This window comes from Macrobrachium nipponense, chromosome 2 (assembly GCF_015104395.2).
Source record: "Macrobrachium nipponense isolate FS-2020 chromosome 2, ASM1510439v2, whole genome shotgun sequence".
NCBI classification, from domain to species: Eukaryota; Metazoa; Arthropoda; class Malacostraca; order Decapoda; family Palaemonidae; genus Macrobrachium; species Macrobrachium nipponense.
The window spans coordinates 79,552,015-79,578,547 of NC_087201.1; the positions used below are offsets into that span (position 1 = coordinate 79,552,015).

General features: G+C 40.3%; 1 protein-coding gene across 4 annotated transcripts in view; it reads right to left on the bottom strand.

Moving 5' to 3' along the window:
- LOC135220697 (probable phosphorylase b kinase regulatory subunit beta) overlaps nucleotides 1-26,533 on the bottom strand; it is a 329,203-nt gene that overhangs the window by 79,688 nt on the left and 222,982 nt on the right. For all 4 annotated transcript variants that reach the window (XM_064258095.1, XM_064258098.1, XM_064258094.1 and 1 more), the window contains 3 exons: nucleotides 1,521-1,658; nucleotides 668-855; nucleotides 414-529 (listed from right to left, as the gene is read on the bottom strand). In XM_064258095.1, coding sequence (XP_064114165.1) covers nucleotides 414-529; nucleotides 668-855; nucleotides 1,521-1,658 — 442 coding nt within the window. The remainder of the gene's footprint in view (nucleotides 1-413; nucleotides 530-667; nucleotides 856-1,520; nucleotides 1,659-26,533) is intronic.

Here is a 26,533-nt window from a genome sequence, read left to right on the forward strand (position 1 = left end):
CCAAGACTAAAACAATAATTGTTCATTAATTGTCAACATTTAAATATCTATGTTAACAGAAAATAACTGAGACATCTTTAATTTGTTCATTAAAGTAAATAGAATAAAAAGAAAAAGTACGTACTTAAACCTCTCCAGCGTGGTCCAAGTGGCCTTAAGCTGGAGGAGGTCTAAGCTTGAGGAGGTCTCTACCAAAACCATTTCACTAATTCATAAATTAACATTCACCACTCAAATGATCACTAGGCACTAAAATTAGGAAATAAAGCAATCTGTTTGTGTACCTAAGCACACACACTATGAAGTAATGCAAAGAGCATGCAATTAAACTGTACAATTCTGCAAATGTTGGTGGTACCTTCAACAATGAATTCATAGCTTAACAATTATTAAACTCAATAAAATTTCCTAACCAATACACGATGAAGATATCAGGTTTTGCAATCGACCAGTTCGTATTTTTAGGCCATCACAATGTCCATTCTTCAACATAGCTAGCAGGTCAAGTAACTCTCGGAAATGAACATCCCTGAAAAGATTAATGTCATGTAGCACACATATAACTGAAACACTGGAAATATTCACCACAAAATTAATTTTGTACACCATCTCCAAATCTTTCCCATCATACTGAAACACAGGTACTATACTAAGAGAGCTCTCTCACCTCATGTGTTCTTCTCTTATAGGAATACAAACAGTAGGTCGTCCAGACAGCCTCCAGTATTTACCAACAAAATGCAACTCAGTCTTGATGTCATCAATAAGCAGTGCCATATCATGAGAGAGGTAGAAGTCACTAACTTCAAAAACAAGTGGATAGCATAGCACTGTCTGACCACAAATTCGATAAATCTGGAAGATTTCAGATTGCTTACCACAAAGTATACTGATTTTTCATATTATGGTGTGTACCAATACTCTTGAAGAGTTAAAATCTTAATGTTCACATAGTTTAAAAAAAGCCTCAATACTCTACATTTACAAGCCCTAAGTTCCCACTTAGAATTCTTTTAACTTTCATGACTAGACTTTAAAACAATTAAAATTAGATCCATATGTACTTCCTAAGGATACACACTCAACACTCAAATGATACATGTGAATAATAAAAAATACTGTAATACAGTGGTCCCGCTGTATTAGCGGGGGATGCGTACCAGAGCCCCCCATGAATAGTTAGATCCTGCGAATAGTTGGAACCCCTATAAAAATGCTGAAAAGAGTTTATTTTGTTATTTGTTAGTTAAAACTCAAGAAAACCCCACTAAAAATTCTTATACTTGGTTTTTTAATAGTTTTATCACAAAAAGTGCATTTTATGATGAAATTGATATAAAAAAACCAGGAATTTGTGGATATTTCTCATAGAAAAATACTGCGAATATGCGAATTTTCCGCGAATAATGCAGGGAAACGTTCCCGAGAGAAATCCGCGAATGTGTGAGTCCGCAAATCCGGAGAACGCGAATACGGGGGGTCCACTGTATTACCATTTTCCATGACTATCATATAATTACCTTGCTTGTTCCAAGAGCACCAACTGGGCGAAGAGGACGACCACGAAGACCAAGTTTTTCACTGACACCTAAGTACTTATAAACCTTAACTAACTCTTTGGGTGGCCATATCTGTACTGGTTCAACTTCATGGGGAGTCTGGAGTAAAAAGATTTTCAATTTGTAAAATCCTAGTGACAGCAAAACATTAAGAAAAAGATTAACTATAGTGTGTTAAGGTGAGAGATACATGGATAAAAAAAGAATTTTGACGAAGGAAAAATCTATTTCTGGGGGAAGACCTGTGTCGCCCGGTGAAAGAAGTTACTACCTCCAGCTCGCTCACCCATTAAGGGTGTCGGTATAGACAAGGGCGTGTGGAAGCCACTACCACAGATATTCTGCCAATTAGAAGTCTCCTCCCAAAACCCCTCTCTAGATAGGTGCGTTACAACGTCTACCTTCCGCTCACTACTACTACAACATCTGCCCGAAAGCTCATTCCTGAATTACACACCCAAGCTTGGCCCAGCTAAAGGGCGGGGGACCAGGAAAAGAGAGGGATGGGTTCACCGGGCAACACAGGTCTTCCCCCAGAAATAGATTTTTCCTTCGTCAAAATCCCTTTTCTGTGTTCGATCTGTGTCGGCCGGTGAAATAGTATCAGAGAATTGGCCATACAATCTTGGTAAATCACAAAATTTTATTGATATATAAGGAAAAATAAAAATTTTCTTAAAATTATGTTTTAATAACCAATGTAAAAATAGCAAGTTACAAATGGTAAACAAGGGATCAAATATGACCAAATCCATACTATCCTGGGAAAAACAACAGGTAAGGAATACACAACAAACAATTATGAACTATGTACAGGAGTGGGTTGAACAGCAATACAGACCGGAACATAAGGCAGACAGGCAGGGATTACAAGTGAGGCAGGTAGGTGAGAGAGTATCAAAAGAAAAAATTAATAGCAAAATAATAGAATACAAAATTAGAGTAATAAAACTATGCCATATCAGGGGAGACAATGCTCCCTGCAGCCACTGCTGAATATTTAAGGGCCTCTAAATTCTTCAGATAGTGGCATTTAAATACTGTCGGGGATTTCCAACCCGTATATTTTTTAAGATCCTCGAAGTTCATATTATGAAAATAATTAACTGAGGTAGCCACTGCCCGGATATCATGGACATGAGGGACTGAATCTGGATTGGCTTGTTTAATAAAATAAAGAATTTGTTGTCTGATTCCTTTCAAGGAAATGGTTCTGCCTTTTTCTCTAATAAAAAGAGGACCTGAAGACCTTTCAGAGGTTCTGCCCAGATAAGATTTTAATGTAACGATAGGACACAATGATGGGTCCTGTGGGAGAGGTACAATCTTCCATGGAGACCACCTGTTTTGTGGGTCTTCATTCTTTGCTAGGAATTTCCGATCTGGGGAGAGCAGAACTTCTCCTGACGGGAGGAAATCAACATGATTTGGTTCTCTAGAGAGAGCCGACAGTTCAGATATTTTGGCGCCTGAGTACATCGTTTAAAAACCATGAGACCGTGTGAGGACGGTCCACCGGTCTCAGACGAGCACATGCTCGGGGGATAGACGAGAACTACGAATCTGTCAAATCAATATTAAAGCCAAACTGAAATATCTTCCTTAAGGCAGATTTAGTTGTAGTAATGGTACTAGCGGCTAGGCCTTTTTCGAACAGAGTTCTAAAGAATGAAATTGCCAGATTTGTAGTCATCTTATGGACATCTGATTCTTTTAGAAAGATGGCCAACTTCCTAACTGCTGAATCATATTGCCTGAGTGTTGATTCTCTTTTGTCTGACTCCACGAACAGGATGTTTAGTGGGTCAATACTAGCATCCTTCTGTGCCGCAAACTTCATGAAGTCCATAAAGTTAGGGCATTTAGAATTCTTGAGGAAGCTGACACAGTCCGAGTTTGTACTAATCAAGTCAGTTTTGGGTTGGGAATCTGTCTGGGACGGAGTTTCAACTCTAGTAGAAGAGGAAACCAATTGCTCTTCGGCCAGTTGGGTGCTACCAATGCTACCTGTCCTGTGAAAGATCTGAGTTTGTGCAGAACTTTCATCAAGAGGTTTATTGGTGGAAATAGGAAAATCTTCTGCCAATTGTTCCAGTCTATGGACATCGCATCTGTGGCGTGAGCTAGAGGATCCAGATTGGGAGCCACATAACACGGAAGTTTGTGATTGGACTCCGTGGCGAACAGGTCTACCTGAAGGCCCGGGATTTGTTTGCAAATTCAATGGAATGATTTTGTGTCCAAGGACCACTCCAACTCCAGCAGAGTTGTTCTGGATAAGAGTGTCTGCAATGACATTCCGTACTCCTGCCAGGTGAGTAGCTGACAAGTGCCAATGATTTTTCGTTGCTAACGAAAATATCGCAATCATTACATGATTTATTTTGCTCGACTTGGAGCCCCCTCTGTTTATGCAATGAACTAACACTGCGCTGTCCGAGACTAGTCTTACATGAATGTTCTTGACTGGAGCTAGTTGTTTCAAGGTCAGAAAAATGGCCATTGCCTCTAGTATGTTGATGTGGAACTGGCGGAATGTTTTCGACCACATTCCTTGAACCTTCTTGTACTGGGAGCAGCCCCCCCAACCGCTCAGAGGCGCGTCTGTGTGGACTATCAGAGACGGCGGGGGAAATTGTAGTGGTACTGATTTGGAGAGACTCCGGACTTCTGTCCATGGACGGAGTCTTTTCTTTAATATCGGCGGAATCAAGGAGATTTTGTCTCTGAACTTCTTGTTGGCTCTTTTCCGCCAGACTCGATTGATATCTTTCAGTCTGGCTTTCAACAGAGCATCTGTTATTGAGGCAAACTGAAGAGAACCTAGAATTCTCTCTTGGGTACGACGAGAAGCCCATTTGTTCTTGAGGAATTGTCTCGTAGCTTTCGCTATCTCTCTGTGTTTTTTTGGTGGGAGAGATAGTTTGTGTGTAGTTAGGTCCCATTGAATTCCCAACCATTGAAAGCGAGACGCCGGAATGAGGTGGGACTTTTCCTTGTTTATCTGGAAACCCAGGTATTCTAGGAATTCTATTACTTTGGCTGTTGCCTTGCGACATTCCTCATCGTTGGTTGCCCAAATGAGCCAGTCGTCTAGGTAATCTACTAACATTACCCCTTGAGCTCTTAGTTCTTGGAGTACTGTCTCTCCTAGTTTGGTGAATATTCTGGGCGCTATGTTGAGCCCGAATGGCATGACTCTGAACGAGTAAGCTTGTTTTCCTAGTTTGAAGCCTAGGTATGGAGAGAAGTTTCTTGCTATCGGTACATGATAGTAAGCGTCTATAAGATCGATAGAGGTGGTGACGACCACACGGGAAAGTAAGGTCCGCACCTGCGAGACGGTCAGCATGCCGAACTTGTCGCATTGAATGTAAAGAGTTGAGACGGGACAGGTCCAGAATCACTCTTCGTTTGTCCGAATCCTTCTTCAGTACACTGAACAGACGTCCTTGAAATTTCAGGTGACTGACTTTCTTTATTGCCTTCTTTTGAAGAAGGTCTTTGGCATAGTCTAGGAGGTCTGTCATTGGAGTCTGGTGAAAACTGACTGGTGGAGGAGGCCCTTTTATCCATCTCCACCCCAGACCTTCTGATACAATACTGTAGGCCCATGGACTGAAGGTCCAATGGTCCCGGGAGAGAAACAGTCTCCCGCCCACCTGCAGTCTCACTGACTGTTTGAGGTCTTACTTCCTCTACCTCCTCTGAAGCCTCTGCCTCTAGAGCCAGCTCTGTCGGAAGGCACCTCTGGCTCTGCTACTCCTTGCATGCCTATTGAAGCCTCGAAACGCCCCTTGTGATTCAAAGGAGGCGTTGAAAGCTGGGGAAGTTACAAGAGCGGCCGAACTCGAAGGCTGTCGAGTCGGTTGACTCTGTAGCAGAACAACTGTTGTTGTGGCTAAGCCTTGGATGTCAAAGGCTTGTTGATCTGGGAGACAGGAACTGCTTGCATTACTGTCTGAGGCTGAGAGGACTGGAAAGGCTGGAACTTCCTAGGCCTCTTCCTACCTTTGGATTATGGTCCAGGGGTCTCAAACTTCCTTTTGAAGGGAAGTCCCCAACGGACACGAAGGTTCTGGTTAGCCCTAGCCGCCTCAATGAGGACACTGTTAACCATGTCCTCAGGAAAGAGGTTGGCACCCCAGATCGACGACCTTATGAGCCTGTTGGTCTCATGCCTGATGGAAGCATTAGCAAAGACATGCTTCCTGCAGGCTCGTCTAGCCGCTATAAAGTCATACAGGTCCGTTTGAAAAGCCTGTCATAGTGACTTTATCAGGACCTGCTCAGCCTGCATCTTGCTTCGAATACCGCCTTGACCATCAGGTTCGGAATTCTAGGCAAACGTTCACTGAATTGTGTGGAGGCACACTCCGGGTCAAGTTTGCCCACCGTGAACGTTGCCGGAGCCCCAGCCCAACACTCTAGGTCTCCGGGGAAGAGCAAGGAGGTAGCCTCCGTCTCTTTTAGCTGGGGCATAGGCTTTTCCTCCATTCTGGCTTGCAGTGTCAATTCTGCAATCTTTGACGTGCAAGGAGTTGGAACGTCATTCGGCGCTACAAACATGGTATAGCAACCTTTGTGGGGTGTCAACTTGGTGTTGACACACTCCCAATCCCTGAGGGTGCAGACCCATGCAGACTGTGCCTGATCCCTAGGGTAGATAACCGTCTCTTTCGGGACTTTGTCTACCCTGACCAGCGCTTCCTCGGCTAGTCTAGCGTAGCCCGGGAAGGGGAATTGTAGGCCCTGCGGGAAGAACTTATAGTCTTCCACAGGTCGGGTTCCGCAATCTTCAATCGTAAGCTTGCCCTCTGAGAACGGGGCATGCAGAGCCAAACGCCACGGGTTGCTGTTCTCGAATGGCAAAAGCTTGGACGCATCCGGCACCACAAAGGACTGCGATGTGTTTCCAGAATCCGGTCACCAATTCCTCCTGGGCCTGTAACCTCTGGGTCAAGAGACATGATGGACTGGGCCAATATATCTCTAGACCTGAGGCGAGTTGAGTGGACATTAATTCGAGTCTCGAGTCCACTACCTCGCTCATCTTCCGCATGAGAAGATTAGCGAAAGCCTCTTGGTCGAAGCCAGACTCCGCCAGTCTGGCTTTGGAAGACTTAGCTCTCGACCCCTTGGATGGGGGAGTAGCTTTAGCGGCGATAACATAGAGGAGTACAGAAAACAGAGCAGCGGAACAGTGATATGTACAATCCAGCATATAGCCTACTGGCGGGTGTGATGGTAGACCCTACCTCGCCAGAGGACACATAGACCTAGACACATATCAAAAGAGATTACATAATCTACTAATCATCCAATCTCCTCCGACTAATCCCCTGGATTAAGCTCTACGCTCTAGCTGCCGTTCATCGGTAGGATTACTAGGGCAGCGAGCTAACTAGGCAGCTCTGGAACGAGTCCGGGACAGGGGTGGGAGGGGGGATGTCTGGAAGAGAGTGGACGAGTCGTGATAGCCTGGCCACAGCAACTGATTGGTGACCAACCACCTCTTGGGAGCCGTAAACTAGCCTACCACTAAAGGGGCAGAAGACGGTAAGCCAACCGACACCCTAAAGGGGGCAATGGCCCAGGCTACCCTCAACAAAAACAATGCGTAAAATAATTGATGAGGAATTACTGGAAGAACTGCGAAAGGGAGGGGGGGACAGGGGGTGAGGGACGCACCCCGCTAAGATCCCAGTCTAACCCTCCGAGATCGGTATGGATCCGGTCAGGTAGGCTAGTATGGCTCCAAAAGGACGTCATGAAGAGGACGGATAGAACCTAACTCAACCCTCCAAAATCGAATCATCTAATCTGGTCAGGTACGATAGGTCTGGGCCCTACAAGCATGACAAGAGAGAGATTCTCTGTCCTAGACCACCCTCCAAGCAAACATATCTGCCTGGTTGGGTGGCGGTAAAAGGGGATACAGGGTGGAGGGATATACGAGATCGCCTGGCCTACCTTCCAAAACCTAGCCTAGGTCTGGTCAGGTAGGCCAGGGAAGGACAACGTGAGAACTTCCAACCTCATCAAGAAAACAATATTGAATAGTTTATCACAAGGTGCATAAAATCAAGTGTATTACTGACTACAATCAAAAACTACACTAGAAATATACATACATGAGTACCGCGAGAGAGAGAGGAATCTTCCTCTCCCAACAATGACTGGTGTACTGCTAGGCTACCCTAGAAGCCAAAAACACAATACTCCTGCTTAATGTATGAAGCATATAACCGTACGTATGAAGGGGAACCAACACGCTCCTGAGGGGCTGAGGATAACAAAAGGGTGCCCCAAAAGGCTAAAAAACAAAAGATAATCGTAAAATGAAGGCCTCAGAATACGTCAGGAGCGGGATAGGCCCTAAAATAGGCAAAATACGTAAGGACAAAACTCGTAAAAATAAGGCTCCAGAAAACAACAGGAGCGAGAATAATGAAAAGAACACGAAAATCGTAGCCCAAATAGTAAAGTGCTAAACGGTGGACAAAATATCTCATGAGATAAAAACTGAGAAAATCACACGCCGCGAGTCATGCACCCAAAATGACGGATCGAGAGAGGCATCATACTCAGTTCATGAAAACAAAAGGACTTGAATAAAGGGCCAAAATTGAATGCATCATGCCCCCTCGAGATTCAAAAACGATAAATTGAATACTCAACTTAGATGAAGAAGCGTGGGACTCTAGAGAAGACATGCTTCATTACAAAACACTTCCTGGGGACAGCGAAAAAACAGCGTGTGCGAACACTATACGTACGTGCTAAATCAGGAATGTGCTTTCAGGCAGATGTTGTAGCAGTAGCGAGCGGAAGGTAGACGTTGTAACAGCACCTATCTAAAGAGAGGTTTTGGGAGGAGACTTCTAATCGGCAGAATATCTGTGGTAGCGGCTTCCACTCGCCCTTGTCTATGCCGACACCCTTAATGGGTGAGCGAGCTGGAGGTAGTAACTTCAGCATTCCATTTAGCTTTTTCTCTGGTATATTTAGCATCTATTTATGCCTAGAAATGTGTGCTACAGGAACATTTCACCGGCCGACACAGGTCGAACCCAGAAATGAAAATAATAAATCACAAGTGTGATGAGCTCTACTGCTGAATAGCTTTTAGTGCTACTATCCACAACCTCAAGTGGATGTCTGTTTCAAAATGCAGTTAATTTAGGTGTAGTAGTTCCTATAGTGGCTGATGTTGAACCTTTATTAATACCAGTTTCCTATAGTTGAATCTAATTTGGTTACTACTTTAGGTACCACAAACTGCAGCTTACAAGTCAGGTTTTTGAGGTAAAATTTGAGTGACAAAATTAGGGGTTAAGTTAAACGGCAGATACAACATCAACCTTTAAATATAGTTGCACCAGTAACATCAGGATACCTACAATAGCTACTGAACATGGCCTAAGGTCTTTGTTAACACTTGTTACATTACTAATGAGACTTGTTAAAATTACTTGTCTTTAGGGTTAATCATGACCTCTAACAAACATATATTACTGGGGGGAATTTACAAGAAAATATGTTGAAAAATCTTATTGCAGTTAATTTCTAAACTGTAGTCTTTACATTAGTTAGGAGAGTTCATCAAGATCAGTGAGTGAGTAGGTAATGAATGCTGAATGTTTGCGAGTGCAGAAAAATATAATACTTATAACCAGTAATTACCATAGTTAAAAGGGTCGACTTATCTACCAGGTATAGTACTATAACAACAATTTCAGGTAAAGTAACTGAAACTGAGTTACATAACAAGTCAATTTGTCTGCCATAACACACAGTAAATAGATTTCTGTAGCCTATATTTTTCTACCTATGAGTATCTTGAATGTTCTTAACTCTTAATCAGTGATCATGAAAGAATAGAAACTGAGGCATTATCATCTTCCATGTTATTCAAGGTGTCAGACAAATATACACAGATAATTATGTATGTGTATCATACATATAATATCTAAATTATTAAATTTATAAATATAAATTATATTAAAAAAATATTAATATACATATAGATATATAATTAATTCTATAATATATATATATAAATAATATATATATAATATATATATAAATATATATATATATATATATATAGACATATATATATATATATATATATATAAATATATACCCATATATATATAATACTATATATAATATATATCATATTATATCTATATATTATATATATATAATATATATCCAATGTAGCACGAAGGGACACGTACTTGAGAATATCCTTAAATCCACACTAGAAAGGAAAGTGAAACAAGGACTTAGAACAAGCACTTTCCTAGTATATTCTACATTTTCAAGTTCATAATGAATATAAAAGAAGTAGACCGGTCTTTATGTACAAAAACAGAAATAGGGGGCAGGGTTACAGATTATTAATCTGGGCGGCATGTTCTTTAAGCAAAAGTGATAAGGAAAATGGATCAAAGTATAATCCTGGGTGGAGATTTAAATTCCATGTTGACGTCCCTTTGATAAAGATGGTCTCCAATAAGTTCCTCCTTCGGTGATCTTTAATCATGCAGATTATCGAGGAATTATCCCAGTGAATAGAATGGCCTGACTTAAGCCAATGATCCACAATGCCATTATTAGTTGATCCTCTTGTAATGGCATATTTGTGCTGAGAACATCAAACATTTAGCCCTTTTGAAGTCTGCCCAACATAAATCTTATTACATTCTTTACAAGGAATACTGTATAAAATATTGTTTGAGTTTACAGTGCATTTCTTAATTAGTTTATTCTTCAAAATGTTATTATAGCATTTAAATACTAAGTTAATATCAATAGTAAAATAGGTACAGCAAGAATGAAATTAGTATGGAATGTTATAGAGATATATATATATATAATAGATATATATAATAGAATATATATATATATATATTATATATATACTATATATACATATACTATATATCTATGATATATATATATACGTATGGTATATATATATATATATATATCTATATACGTATGTCTATATATATATTGTATATATATATATAATATATATATTATATATATATATATATATATATATATATATATATATATATATATATATACAGGCATGTCCCCGGGTTACGACGGGGGGTTCCATTCTTAAGACGCGTTGTAACCCGAAAATCGCTGTAAGCCGGAACGACTCTTGAAAACATGACAAAGGGAAATTTCACTAATTTGCAATTTTTCTTAGGGCCGTATCTCTAAAATTATCATTAATTTACTTTTTCATGTGCAACACTGTGTATTCACAAATACTGTATATATATATATATATATATATATATATAATATATTATATATATATATATATATATATATATATATAGTGTATATATATATATATATATATAGATATATAGATATATATTATATATATATATATATATATATATATATATATATATATTATATATAGATATATATATATATATATATATATATATAGTGTATATATATATATAAAATATATAGTGTATATATATAGTGTATATAATATATATATATAAGATATTATATATATATATATATATATATATATATATATATATATATATATTCGGATATAGGGATATTATCTATATATAGTACGGTCCCCCCCCGGGTTACGCGGGTCCGGCTTACGACGTTCGAGGTTACGACGCTTTTTCTTAAATATTCATTGAAAAATCCACCCTGGGTTACGATGCTTGTTCCGAGGTTACGACGCTGCCGCTTCCGACGCTCCGAATTAACGACTCTTTAAAACGCATACTATGATAAGAATCCTTTATAGTTTAGCACAGTATATTAACCCTTAAACGCCGAATGGACGTATTAAACGTCGAGTCAAAATCTCCCCCGATTTCCGAATGGACGTACCATACGTCGGCTCAAAAAAGTTTTTTTAAAAATTTGCGGAAAAATACACATCTCGGAAATTATTTCGTCACTTTGACATAATTTTTGCACCGTTTTAAATTATCCGTTACATGAAGTATTATATATGAAAATGTGCGCAATTTCATTTAGAATACAACAAAAAAATACTATGATTGTAACTTTTATCAGTTTTGAAATATTTCCATATAAATAACGATAAGTGACAAAATTTCAACCTTCGGTCAACTTTGACTCTACCGAAATGGTCGAAAAACGCAATTGTAAGCTAAAACGCTTATATTGTAGTAACATTCAACTATTTACCTTAATTTTGCAACAAATTGGAAGTTTCTAGCACAATATTTCGATTTATGGTGAATATATGAAAAACTTTTTCCTTACGTCCGCGCAGTAACTTCCGAAAAAAATCATACATGCGATTGAGGTAATGTTTGCGACACATTTTTAAAAATTAGCCGTTACATAAAGTTTTATATATGGAAATGTGCGCAAAATTTCATGCACAAATACAAACTAAAAACAACCCATGGTTGTAGCTTTTATCAGTTTTGAAATATTTTCATATAAAAAATGATGTGACAAATTTTCAACCTTCAGTCAAATTTGACTACCGAAATGGTCAAAAAACGCAATTGTAAGCTAAAACTCTTATATTGTAGTAATATTCAACTATTTACCCTAATTTTGCAACAAATTGGCAGTTTCTAGCACAATATTTCGATTTATGGTGAATTTATGAAAAACTTTTTCCTTACGTCCGCGCAGTAACTTCCGAAAAAAATCATACATGCGATTGAGGTAATGTTTGCACCATTTTAAAATTAGCCGTTACATAAAGTTTTATATATGGAAATGTGCGCAATTTCATGCACAATACAACTAAAAACAACCCATGGTTGTAGCTTTTATCAGTTTTGAAATATTTTCATATAAAAAATGATAAGTGACAAATTTTCTTTTCAACCTTCCCAGTCAAATTTGTACTCTGACCGGAAATGGTTCGCAAAAACACAATTGTAAGCTAAAACTCTTATATTTTAGTAATATTCAATCATTTACCTTCATTTTGCAACAAATTGGAAGTCTCTAGCACAATATTTCGATTTATGGTGAATTTATGAAAAAAATAACATTTTCCTTACGTCCCCGCGGTAACTCTTCCGAAAAAATCATATGTGCGATTGTGGTAATGTTTGCACCATTTTAAATTAGCCGTTACATAAAGTTTTATATATGAAAATGTGCGCAATTTCATGTAGAATACAACAAAAAATAATTGAAGGTTGTAGCTTTTCTCATTTTCGAAATATTTGCATATAAATCACGATAAATAGAAAAAAAAACCACGTTCGGTCAACTTTGACTCTACCGAAATGGTCGAAAAACGCAATTGTAAGCTAAAACTCTTATATTTTAGTAATATTCAATCATTTACCTTCATTTTGCAACAAATTGGAAGTCTCTAGCACAATATTTCGATTTATGGTGAATTTATAAAAAAAAAACTTTCCTTCCCTCTGCGCGCGGATTCTCCAAATTGCGTACATTGAATTCTCGGAAAATTTGCTCCGTTTCATATTAGGCATTTCATAGAGTTTTATATATGAAAATGTGCGCAATTTTATGTAAAATAAAAGGAAAAATATTTGAAGGTTGTAGCTTTTCTCATTTTCAAAATATTTGCATATAAATCACAATAAATAGAAAAAAAACCACGTTTGGTCAACTTTGACTCTACCGAAATGGTCGAAAAACGCAATTGTAAGCTAAAACTCTTAAAGTATCGTAATATTCAATCATTTGTATTCATTTTAGAAACAAATTGGAAGTCTCTAGAACAGTATTAGATTTACAGTGAATTTTGAAAAAAACATTTTTTTTACGTCCGCGCGTTACGAATTCGTACATCATTTTGTGATAATATTTTTCCGGTGTTGCTTTTATTGTTTTACAATGTATTATATATCAAAATGATTGCAATTTAGTGTACAATACAACGAAAAAAAGAAACTCATTAGCTTTTACCGTTTTTTGCACAGCGTGATTTTAATACAATTATGTATGAATTTTTTTTTTCGCTACCATATATTGCATTATTTACATATGATAATGATATTATTTTTCATTTCTGATGATTGCATACTAAACTTCAGGCAATGACAAAAAAAGGAGCCAAAAATGAACTCTTAATCTTCAAAACTAAGCGCGCTGTGATTTTTTGAAAAAATTATTTTTTCCGCTTCCGCGCTCACTCAAAACAGGCTCCGGCATTCGGGGGAGTTTTTGATTTTTACCGCTTCGGCGTTTAAGGGTTAATAAAAATAAGTTTTTGGTTAGATTACAACAAAAATTTTGAGGTTATGATGATTTTTGACATTTTTTATGTCGCATTTTTTAAATTTTTTTAGTGACGCCTCATACGTGGAACTAGTTTCCGAGCGAATGAATACACTAGCTTGGGATGCGCAGTTTATAACAGTCCAAAAGCGCAAATAATGAAAAAATCATTGCTTGTTTCCAGTATGCATAATTAACAAAACTAAGTTTCTGGTTAGATTACAACGCAAATTCCAAGGTTACGACGGTTTTTTATGCCTTTTAACAATACCTCGTACGCAGAACTAGTTTCCTTGCGGAGGGCGCATAAATTAATTTACGCTATTAAACTGTATGGTAACCATAGTCAAGGATAAGGAACACACTCTCAAACAGTATACATATCCTTTAATACAAAACAGCAAAATATCATTGAAACATTATTTCACTTAAAGAATCCATTTATACTCTACTTAGACTTGGATATAAAAACCATAGTTTCTCTCTCTCTCTCTCTCTCTCTCTCTTTGTATTTTCCAACGAAAATAATCACTAATTAGTGTATTTTCATATCTATTTTCATGACTAAATACATTTTTATAATACAAAAATGATTTCCTAATTTTCAAATATTAATTTTGATTAATACTGTATTAGTAAGTTTAATAAGTTGAAATGATATCACATAATAAAAATAATAATTCTCTCTCTCTCTCTCTCTCTCTCTCTCTCTCTCTCTCTCTCTCTCTCTCTCTCTCTCTCTCTCTCTCTCTCTCTACTACAAAGATGTATGTTTTTTTGTATGATAAATAAATGATTTAATATTTTCAAATATTAATATTAATTTATACAGCAATAATATCAATTCATTAAAGAAAATACCATAGTGAATTAGTAAGATTTTAGCTTATATATTTAAAAAATTATGGAAGAATGAAGGAAATCCCAGTCTTCTTTCAGTAACCTTTAGCTCAAACTCCAGGTACTAAAACTGTCAGATATATCAAGTTCTGTGACAGCCAGGAGGGGGAAGAGCTGCAGTGTTGCTATCACGTGTTCCTGGGATTTTTCCCATGCTCTCTCTCTCTCGATCATCTCTCTTCTCGGGTTCTATCTCTTTCCTCTCTCTCCTTCGTCTCTCTCTCTCCTCTCTTCTCTCATCTCTTCATTTACTGAGACTCGAGATTTTTTATGTACTTGTACTATTTGTTTTTTAATACTTTCAAATAATAATAATAATAATAATAATAACTGTAATTACAAAATTCATATGTGATAGTATTTTAAAGAAATACAATACGTACTAATCTATCCATGTCACTTTTAATTAAGGTTAACTCTCTCTCTCTCTCTCTCTCTCTCTCTTTTGCCACACAAGATAATAATGTGTCATAGTGGTAACTCCCTCCCTCTCTTTCGCTGGAAGCGTTATAAGTATTTTTTGAGAGAACAGAGAGAGATAAACACACTCTCTCTCTCTCTCTCTCTCTCTCTCTCTCTCTCTCTCTCTCTCTCTCTCTCTTTTACCGAGATGAAAGAATTTTTATGGCACTAGTATGTAAAATGTTTATTGATAATTTCATTATTTAATAATAATAATAATAATAATAATAATAATAATAATAATAATAATAATAATAAAACTTTAATTACAAAATTCATAATGGTCGTATTTTAAAGAGATGAAAATGACCATTCCATTTCACTTGTAAGGATAATTCCTCTTCCTTACTGAGATGAGAGAATTTTTATGGTAGATGCATGTGTTTATTATATTTTCAAATAATAATAATAATAATAATAATAATAGAAGAAATAATAATACAATAACTAATTTCAAAAGAAAATTCTTCCCTTCGTCTTTTACTGTATCAATTTCCCTACCTCATAACTCCAGTGACACACGGAGCTTAACAATGCCATACAATGGTCAACAAATTTAATGGTTTTATGTAATCTCTCTCTCTCTCTCTCTCTCTCTCTCTCTCTCTCTCTCTTGTATTTTAATGGAAATATACAGTAATTTGTGAATACACAGTGTTGCACATGAAAAAAGTAAATTAGTGATAATTTTAGAGATATGGCCCTAAGAAAAATTGCAAATTAGTGAAATTTTCCCTGTGGACATGTTTTCAAGAACGTCGTTCCGGCTTACGACGATTTTCGGGTTACGACGCGTCTTAAGAACGGAACCCCCGTCGTAACCCGGGGACTGCCTGTATATATATATATATTATTTCAGGGTTCGACCTGTGTCTGCCGGTGAAAAATCCTTGTAGCTCATTTTTCAAGTATAAATATATCCTAATATATACCAGAGAAAAAGCTTACATGGTATGCTGAAGTTACTACCCACAGCGCGAGCGCCCTGAAGGGTGTCGGTATAAGTAAAGGGACGAAGTGGTTACTATTCACAGATCCTCTGCCACTTAGAAGATTCCCTCTTCAAAATCCCTCTGCGGTGGGAGCCGTTCCAAGCATCCCCCGCCTCACCCTCCACTCGCAACTACTACTAGTACCCACGCGCTTCCCCATTCCTGTAATTAGCGGTCTTGTGTGTGCTGCACGTCTTTTTCGCTCAAGGGTTTTTTCTCCAATTCTACCCAGTTTTTCATCATGGCTTTGTCAGATGTCACTTCTACACCTAAGTTGAGTACCCCAATTTACGTGTTTTTTATTTTATGTTGGTATTTCCCCCAAAATTCGCCTTCGGCCCTTCAGAATAGTATTGGAGGCGCCGTCGTCTGAGCCACCATTTTGGGAGCGTCACCGGAACGAGTGCAAATTTTCAGCACACAAGACCTACGATATTTTACAATTTTATATTTAGCTTATGTACCTTTTTCTGAATTGATGCATTAGGTCAGTACATATAGGTTTACAATCCGACCAGTTTTATATGGGCCTATCCCTCCCTTGGCTTTCGTTGGGGGTATAGAGCAATGCGTTAGTTTACGTCGTAAAAAATAGGCCGCCCCAATGGTTCAGGGGCGGGTTAGTGCTTATCTCTGCATGAATTATAACGGTGCATATTTTCATTTTGTTATCCATTATATTAGAGAAGAGAGAGGGAGGGGCCATTTTCCCCCTATTTCTCTCATTATCTCTCCCTCCTCGATTAGGAGGATGTGTTTGAGTAGTATATTTTAGATATGTCTAGATTTTGTACATGATTGATTTAATGAGGTCGGAGGGATTGCTCATCTCCTCACCTATATATTTTTATAAAACTGGCCTAGGCTAGCCTAGGAAGTTAGGCTAGGTGTCCCTTCCTAGTACCCTTATCACACCTTGGTGTGTTTTTGGATCTACCTCACTGCTGCCTGAATCGAACAGATCGGTTTAGCAGTTTAGCATGAGGTACCCGCCCGGCCGGTCTAAACCGAAGAATTTCGGTTTAGTAGGTTTGGTCGAGGTCTACCGTCCACTTCAGTCTGGCAGGGGTGGTCATTTGGCCTACCCTGCCCAGTTTGTCATGTTCTCGGTTTAGCCAAATCCATACGGGTGCTTCCTTCCCTCCTTTCTTAGCCTAATATTCTTGCATCCCTCCATTAGACCTCGCTATGAATATAGTATATTGTAACATTTATATTGTGTATATGTTATGAAATACCGGTCTAGTACGTCTGGCTACCCGGCATAGCCTCCTGATCGTGAGTAACCACCACCTAACCACGACCGGCCATGTGCCAGTCGGCCTTCTCCCTACAGGGTAGGCCAAGTTACCTAGTGGAGGTCCATCTCTGATCGGGTGGGTGGCCAGGCGTTCGTGACCTACCACACGCGTCACATTCTCCCTTTCCAACACCCCCACCCCCCCTCTTGCTAGAGGGGGAGGGGACTGTAAAAAAGGGGGGGGGGAGAGGGAGTAAGAGTGATGTGGTGTTATTATATTATATACCACCCCGTGTGTCTCTGAGTAGACGCCGCCGCACCAGTCGGCGGACGTAGCTCCGGAGTATTCATTGTAGCAGCTCCGTCGCTCGTTGCTTCGCTCTCCAACCTTCTCACTCGGGAGGTAAATTAATGCATGCAGGTTCAGAGGTATACCCTACTGACTCCCACCGCACCAGCCCCTTTCCTCCCACATTACAAGAGGGTTTGGGGGAGCGATTCAGCTAGCGGATGGAGCTTCGGCACCCCCCAAACATAGCTCCGGTCCTATAATGACCAGGCCGGTGTGACTCACCCCACACTAGGCAACGGAGCATTGACATATATATTGCCAGTTCTCTATTCCGTCCTATTCTCGGCTGTGGCGGAATTCATCAACTGGGTTCAGCTACGCAACGTAGCCTTCCAACCAGCTAGGTACCTGAGGAGGGGGCGGAGACCCCCGCCCCCCTCCGGCACTGGCGGACCTCAGATCCCGCTTAGCAACCGATATCTATTATAGGGGCGGAAACGAGTCCAGGCAATCTCACCCAAAGTAATTACTTTATTCATAGTACTTATTTTGATCCTGTATAGATCTTGACTTATCTAGATTAAGGTGCATGCTCTCTCCGTTGCTTACCGAACTTCGGTACTCATAATCAATTTCCATTACAGATGGCCTTGAGGCAATAGGGGTTTTGCCCGCCTCCCTAGGCAAGCTGTATGGCCATGTAGTTTGCCGCTCCCACGCAAACTGCGCCGTACAACTGGAGAGCTACATGGTCTGGCACCCCGATGCGTGTACGGTGTGTTACGAGATGGTGTCCTCTCTAGTTGATGAGCATGAAGTCCCTTCGCTACACCATTTGTGTTTAACTCATGTCATAATATCTCATAAGATGTTATATTGGATTTTGTTCCAAGCATTGTACTAATACGGTTTCCTCTTTAACAGGCCGATCCAGTGGTCCGCCACGAAGCAAGGACCAACCTGAGGAAGTGGGTGGCCGGCTTTGGCAAGAACGCCCCTAAAGGACAGCCATATGTACTGGACGCAGGATTTTGTGCTCTCCTTTTTCAGGGGGCCACAGCCACCACAGCAGTGCCAGCGGAGGTAGCTGAACCGCTCATTGAAGCTATCCGATTGGCAACCACGCCGGCCACCGATGACCAGGACCTGATGGACAACGTGGCAGCCATCAACATAAACATAAGAGCCCATGCTCACGGAAGAGCAGGTAGGTGGGGAGGTAAGCGATGCGAGTCTGTTACTTAGTCCTACTCCTTCTTCTTCCTCCTCCTTCCTAGGCTTCTCTAAGCCCACCCCTCCTGCTGAGGGAGCACTTTCTGTCGCTCCCAAAGTGAAAACCTTTCAAACAAAGACCTTAAAGAAAGGCACAAAGCCAGCTCCGCCAGCGGCAATGGAGTGGTCCTCGGTTCCACAGCCGTCGACCTCTGCTCAATCGCCTGCTGCCCTAAACCCTTCCCCTGATGAGGGAATAGGTTTACAGTCTACCGTCCCTAAGGCGGCGGAGTCTGGTGTTGATCTGGAAGCCTTCACTAACCTTCTGTTATCGAGGGTTAGTGGAGTCATAGACCAAAGGCTTGAGGCAATACGTCTCTGACCAAGAGGATAAAGCCTTTAGAGGATATACTCTCCGGCCTCCTTCACTCCGGGACTCCGGCACTATCTATGATGGTACCGGACGCCTCCAAGCTTCCTCCTTTTGCTAAGGAGAATCCTTGGAGGCTAGCTCTTCATGCCCCGTTCTTGGACAGGAAACTTACCATCGAAGGATGTGGAACCCGGCCTATTGAGGATTTCGAGGATGTGGAACCCGGCCTATTGAGGATTTCGAGATGTTTCCTCCAGGTCTCCAATTTCCATTCTCTGGGTTTGTGAGACTGGCCCAACATACGTACTCTGGTTTGGGTAGATAAAGTCCCCAAGGAGACAGTTATCTTCCCGAGAGAGCAGGCTCAGAATATCTGGGTCCGCACCTTGTCCGAATGGGGTTGCGTTAACATGAAGTTAATGCCACATAAAGGCTCCTTTACTATGTTTGTGACCCCGGATGGCGTTCCGTCACCACGCACATCTAAGGTGGCGGAGCTAACTTTACAAGCTGCGACAGAGGACAAGCCGCTGCCCGTATTGAGAGAGACGGAGGCTACCTCCCTTCTCTTTCCAACTGGACCGGACTTTTGGAAGGACGCTCCGGCGACGTTTACCACAGGTAAACTCGACCCGGAATGTGCTTCCGACCTCTTTTCCGAGAGATTGCCTAGGATTCCGGATCACCTAGTGAAAACGGAGTTCGAGGCAAAGACAAGACTGGCAAGGTCTATTAACTCCGCCACTGCGGCGGAGTTGGTAGCTTCCACCTACAATAAGGAGCAAGTGTTTAGGGTTCTGACTAAGGCGCTTTTACAATCGTTCCAGTCAGACCTCTACGATTTCGCTGTGGCCAGGCGCGCTTGTAGGAAGCACGTCTTAGCGAGTGCCTCCATAAAACATGAGCCCAATAGGCTCATCAGGTCTTCAATCTGGGGAGAAAACCTTTTCCCAAAGGAGGAAGTTACCAACATCCTCCAGGAGGCATCCAAGGTAAACCAAAGTCTTCGGGTTCGATGGGGTCTCCCCTTCAAACGTCAGTTCGAAGGGTCCAGACACCAATCAAAATCCAAGAAGATATAACCCTTACCAGGGCTCTAGGCCACAAGCGATAGTTCAAGCAGTGCCAGTTTCCCAGGTCGGTAAACCTTCCACCTCGAAAGCGCAACCCCAACAGCAGTTTGTGTTAGTGCAAACTCCTTCAGCCCCACAGCCGTCTACCTCTTCATCTATAGTGACTTCTCCGGTCTTTAATCCTACCTATGAAGCGAGAGAGATCTTTCGCTCCTATAGTAGGCATGTCGGAAGTAGTCAAGCCAGAGGTGGCCCACAACTACGTGGCGGAGCAAGAGGAAGAGGCTTCCGTGGAGGCAGAGGCTCCAGACCTGCACCCAACCAGTAAGGGTCCGCAGGTAGGAGGGAGGCTGTAATTTTTCCGGGACCATTGGACCTTCAGTCAATGGGCCCACAGCATAGTCTCGAAAGGCTTAGGGTGGAGTTGGGAGAAAGGGCCTCCTCCACCAGTCACCTTTTATCAAAAGCCTACGGTGGACCTGATAGACTATGCCAAGGACCTCCTCCAGAAGAGAGCAATAAAGAAAGTGGGGCGCTTAAAATTTCAGGGACGTCTGTTCAGTGTCCCCAAGGAGGACTCAGCCAAAAGAAGAGTGATTCTGGACTTATCCCGTCTCAACTCATACATTTGCTGCGACAAATTCTGCATGCTGACCACCTCGCAGATTCGGACCTTACTTCCCCGTGGGGCCATCACCACCCCTATCGATCTTATAGATGCCTACTATCACGTCCCGGTAGCAAGGAACTTCTCTCCGTACCTAGGGTTCAAACTAGGGAAAAAGGCTTACTCATTCAGAGTCATGCCGTTCGGGCTCAACATTGCGCCCAGAATATTTACCAAATTGGGAGAGACGATAGTACAAGTTCTCAGGAAGAGAGGCATTCTGTTGGTAGCTTACCTAGACGACTGGCTCATTTGGGCAACCAGTGTCGAGGAATGCCGCAGATCAACATACAGGGTGATACAGTTTCTGGAGTCACTAGGATTCCAGATAAACAGGGAGAAATCCAGGCTCACCCCAGCTTCTCGTTTTCAATGGCTGGGAATCCAATGGGACCTGAACAGACACGAGCTATCTCTCCCAACCAAGAAGGCAAAAGAGATAGCAAAAGCCACGAAGCGTTTTCTAAAGAACAAGAAAGCTTCTCGCCGAGCCCAAGAAAGAATTCTAGGTTCTCTACAGTTCGCGTCCGTGACGGACGTCCTGTTAAAGGCCAGGTTGAAAGATATCAATCGGGTCTGGAGATCAAGAGCCAATACCAGACTCAAGAGACAGGTCTTCGGCGATTCCGCCTATTCTGACGAAGAGGCTCCGTCCTTGGACGAATCACCGGAACCTGTCCAAGTCAGTACCTCTTCAGTTCCCTCCCCCGTCTTTAACTATCCACACGGATGCATCCCTAAGTGGATGGGGAGGGTATTCTCACCACAGAAAGGTACAAGGAACATGGTCGGTGACATTCCGCCAGTTTCATATCAATGTCCTGGAGGCAATGGCAGTGTTCTTGACCCTGAAACGTCTGTCTCCGGCCAAGAAGAAACATATAAGACTGGTCTTGGACAGTCTAGTAGTAGTCCACTGCATAAACAGAGGCGGCTCCAGGTCAAGCAAGTTGAATCACGTTCTTTTGGCGATTTTCTTGCTGGCAGAAAAGAACCAATGGCACCTAACTGCAGTTCACCTAGCAGGAGTCAGGAATGTCGTCGCGGACTTACTGTCCAGGACAACTCCGTTGGAGTCGGAGTGGTCACTGGACGTAGATTCCTTCCGGTGGATCGGCAATTAAATCCAGGGCCTTCAAGTAGACCTTTTTGCCACGGAAGCCAATCACTAACTACCCTGCTACGTGGCTCCCAATCTAGACCCACTAGCATTCGCCACAGACGCAATGTCCGTAGAATGGAACAACTGGCAGAAAATCTACCTTTTTCCACCAGTGAATCTTCTGATGAAGGTCTTACACAAACTAAGAACCTTCACAGGCCAAATACCCCTAGTAGCACCCGACTGGCCAAAGAGCAACTGGTATCCACTTCTTCTAGAACTGAATCTCAGGCCCAAACGGATCCCCCATCCGAAATTGACGCAGGTAGTACAAACTCGGACTGTGTCAGCTTCCTCAAGAATTCTGAGTGCCCTAACTTTATGGATTTCATGAAGTTTGCAGCTCAGAAAGATGCAAGCATTGATCCTTTAAATATCCTATTTATTGAATCAGACAAGAGGGATTCAACAGTCAGACAATACGATTCAGCAGTTAAGAAATTAGCTAACTTTCTGAAGGACTCAGATGCTCACGAGATGACCACAAATTTGGCCATCTCATTTTTTAGATATCTCTTTGAGAAGGGTCTAGCCGCCAGTACCATTACTACAGTAAAATCAGCATTATGGAAGATTTTCCAGGTAGGTTTTAATATTAACCTATCAGACGCATACTTCTCCTCGATTCCTAGTGCATGGGCCGCCTTCAGAACCCAGCATCATCGCCCCCAGTTCCGGTCTCCTGGTTCCTGAATGATGTCCTTAGACTTGCCTCGGACTCTAACAATGAGACATGCCCATATCTAACCCTTCTTAGGAAGACATTATTTTTAATGGCTTTAGCCTCAGAAGCTAGGTTATCTGAACTCTCGGCTCTCTCTAGGAATCCAGGTCATATTGAATTCCTCCCATCAGGTGAGGTCCTGCTATCACCCGATCGAAAATTTCTGGCTAAAAACGAGGACCCACAGAACAGGTGGACTCCTTGGAAAATTCTCCCCCTTATGCAGGACACATCATTGTGTCCAGTTAATACACTAAAATCCTTCCTAGCCAGAACTTCTTGAAAGGTTTCAGGCCCTCTGTTTATTAGGGAGAAAGGTGGAACAATCTCTCTGAAAGGTATTAGGCAGCAAATACTATACTTTATTAAACAAGCTAACCCGGATTCAGTCCCACACGTCCATGACATCCGGGCAGTAGCCACCTCTATTAACTATTTTCAAAATATGAACTTTGAGGACCTGAAGAAGTATACGGGTTGGAAATCTCCAGCAGTATTTAAACGCCACTATCTCAAAAATATAGAGGCCCTTAAATTCCCAACAGTGGCAGCTGGAAGCATAGTTTCCCCAGAATAATTGTGCCTTAGAAACTTCCTTCTGACCCTTCTATTTCCTTTTCCCTAATACTCTCCTTCCTGCCTGACTCGCTCGTATTCCCCACCAACCTACCTCTTCCGGGCAGGGCTGGCCCTGGGCCATCCCGTCCAGGAACTTATCTATATATTAGTCTGATATTCATTGTTTACCCATAATTTTTATGTCCAGTCTGTACATATTCATCCAGGTCACTTTACGTACCATGTGTACTTTAGTATTACCAGTCCTTGTATATATTACTCCTAAGTTGTAGTTTAAGCCATACTTTAAGTAGTATATAAGTTTATTTCTACATTAAGTTTAGTCATTAAATTCCATTTTATTGAAACCTAAGGTTTTATTAACCTCCATTTTTATACTGGTTTGTTCTATTTGGCTTGGATGGTATTCTCTTATATGTTTTCACCGGCAGACACAGGTCGAACCCAGAAAAGGGATTTTGACGAAGGAAAAATCTATTTCTGGGGGAAGACCTGCGTCGCCCGGTGAACTCAACCCTTTTCTCTTTCGCCTTACTCTTCCCCACCCTTGGCCAATCCAAGCCTGGAGGTATATTCCAGGAATGGGGAAGCGTGTGGGTACTAGTAGTAGTTGCGAGTGGAGGGTGAGGTGGGGGATGCTTGGAACGGCTCCCACCGCAGAGGGATTTTGAAGAGGGAATCTTCTAAGAGGCAGAGGATCTGTGAATAGTAACCAAACCACTTCGCCCTTTACTTTATACCGAAAACCCTTCGTTGGGGTGCTCGTGCTGTGGGTAGTAACTTCAGCATACCATGTAAGCTTTTTCTCTGGTATACATTAGGATATATTTATACTTGAAAAATGAGCTACAGGGATTTTTCACCGGGCGACACAAGTCTTCCCCACAAATAGATTTTTCCTTTGTCAAAATCCCTTATACATACATACATACATATATATATATATATATATATATATATATATATATATATATATATATATATATATATATTATATATATATATATATATATATATATATATATATATATATATATATATATATATATATATATATATATATATATATATATATATATATATATATATAATATATAATATATATACAGTAGTGCCTTAGGTTATGAAATTAATCTGTTCCAAAGCGGCCTTCATAACCTGATTTTTTTGTATCTTGAACTACGTTTTACATGTTAATTGCCTAATTCGTTCCAAGCCCTACAAAAACACCACAGTAAATTTTATAGTACAGGCGGCCCGCGGTTAACGGCGCAATCACTCAACGGCGAATCGGTTTTACGGCGGTCGTCAAAAACATTAATTAAAAAACTAAGGCATTTTAAAGGTATCTTTACGGCACAAATTTCAGTTAACAGCACCGCTAGCGCCGTTGTCTAACGAGTTCATACATTTGTAGAAATGCCGTTCAGACCATAAAGGTTATGCAAATTATATTAACAAATTTTATGGAGAGTTATTACGTAGGTATTAGGGTAAAATATATGCCTCTGACGCTGTTCTATGCCAAAAATATCGAGTTACATAAGTGCAAATTTAGCTATGGATGTGTCGATTTATAAATGTTCATGCTTTTGTTTAAAATGTGTATGAAAATGTATTACGTGAAAGACATTTTTATTTCTGTACTGAAATATGATACAAAGGCAGCTTTAGAAACTGCCCTTCACGTTATCAAATACGATGTTTTTTCATGTTCTTTCTTGTAAGCCGCCGCCTACTGCTCTCCCGAGAATATCGATTCAAAAAAAGTGCAAATTAGCGATCGATGTGTCGATTTTATAAATGTTTATGCTTTTATGTTTAAAATGTGTATGAAAATGTATTACGAATAGGATATTTTTATTTCTGTGCAGAAATATGATAAAAAGGCAGCTTTTGAAACTCCCCTTCAAGTTATCGACTTCGATGTTTTTTTTCAAATTCGTTCTTGTATGTCGCCGTCTGCCGCTCTTCCGAAAATATAGAGTTAAAAAGAGTGCAAATTTAGTGATCGATGTGTCGATTTTTCAAATGTTTATGCTTTTATGTTTAAAATGTGTATGAAAATATATTACGTAAAGGTATTTTCATTTTTTGTACAGAAATAAGATACAAATTTAAGGCAGCCTTTGTAAACTACGCTCCAAGTTGTCAGGGGATGGTTTTTCATGTTCGTTCTTGTCCGCCAGTTCCGAAAAATGCATTGTGTTATTTTATTAATTGTGCATCTTTTCCATAAATCCTTTAAAAAAGTATACATTATTTCACTGTATCCAAGAATATTGTATGTATTCTCATATTATTGTATTTTAAAATACTACGGCAAACTTAAGACCGTATTCCGCGGAGCGGCCAATGTTGTGGTTTGAAATCAGCTGATGAATACGCGTTTGTTTCACCATAACGCAATTCTGAGCAATGCTCTTGCTTCTAGTTAGCATAAAACGAATATCTATATACTTGACTATGAGGACAAAGTTATTTTTCCTTATACAGCGTGTTTTTAGGTGGAAATATTTATTGAATGTCTCGTTGTGAATGTGAACTACTATTTTTTTCGTTAACAGATTACGTTGGCGGCATGTTTATTGCGTAAAAAATTACGTGATTTCCGTTCGCAATAATCCTTTATATCATCGTAATACGAACTTTACGTTATTTATCTTATATCGGCGTGAAAAACCAACAGTAAAATGTGTTCTTTCAAGCACAGTAGTTTTGATTAAAATGATTTTATCCCATTTTATCTACAGTTGTGTGTGATGGCAGACGTTTACTGCAGTTTTATCCTTGTTGCCGATGTACGATAATAGTCATTAGCAGCTTGAACAGTTTTCTCAGCTTCAGTTATAACTAGGTTTAAATTTAACGGTATATTTCCCGATTGATCTTTAATCTATATTGATCTCTGATCTATAGCGAATAAAGTTATTACATTAAGATATCTCAGTTCTATTCTATACATAACGCCATTTATAACAAATACAGTTAATGTTGCACTGTAGTACGATGATCGAAATACAGCCAAACATGTTAT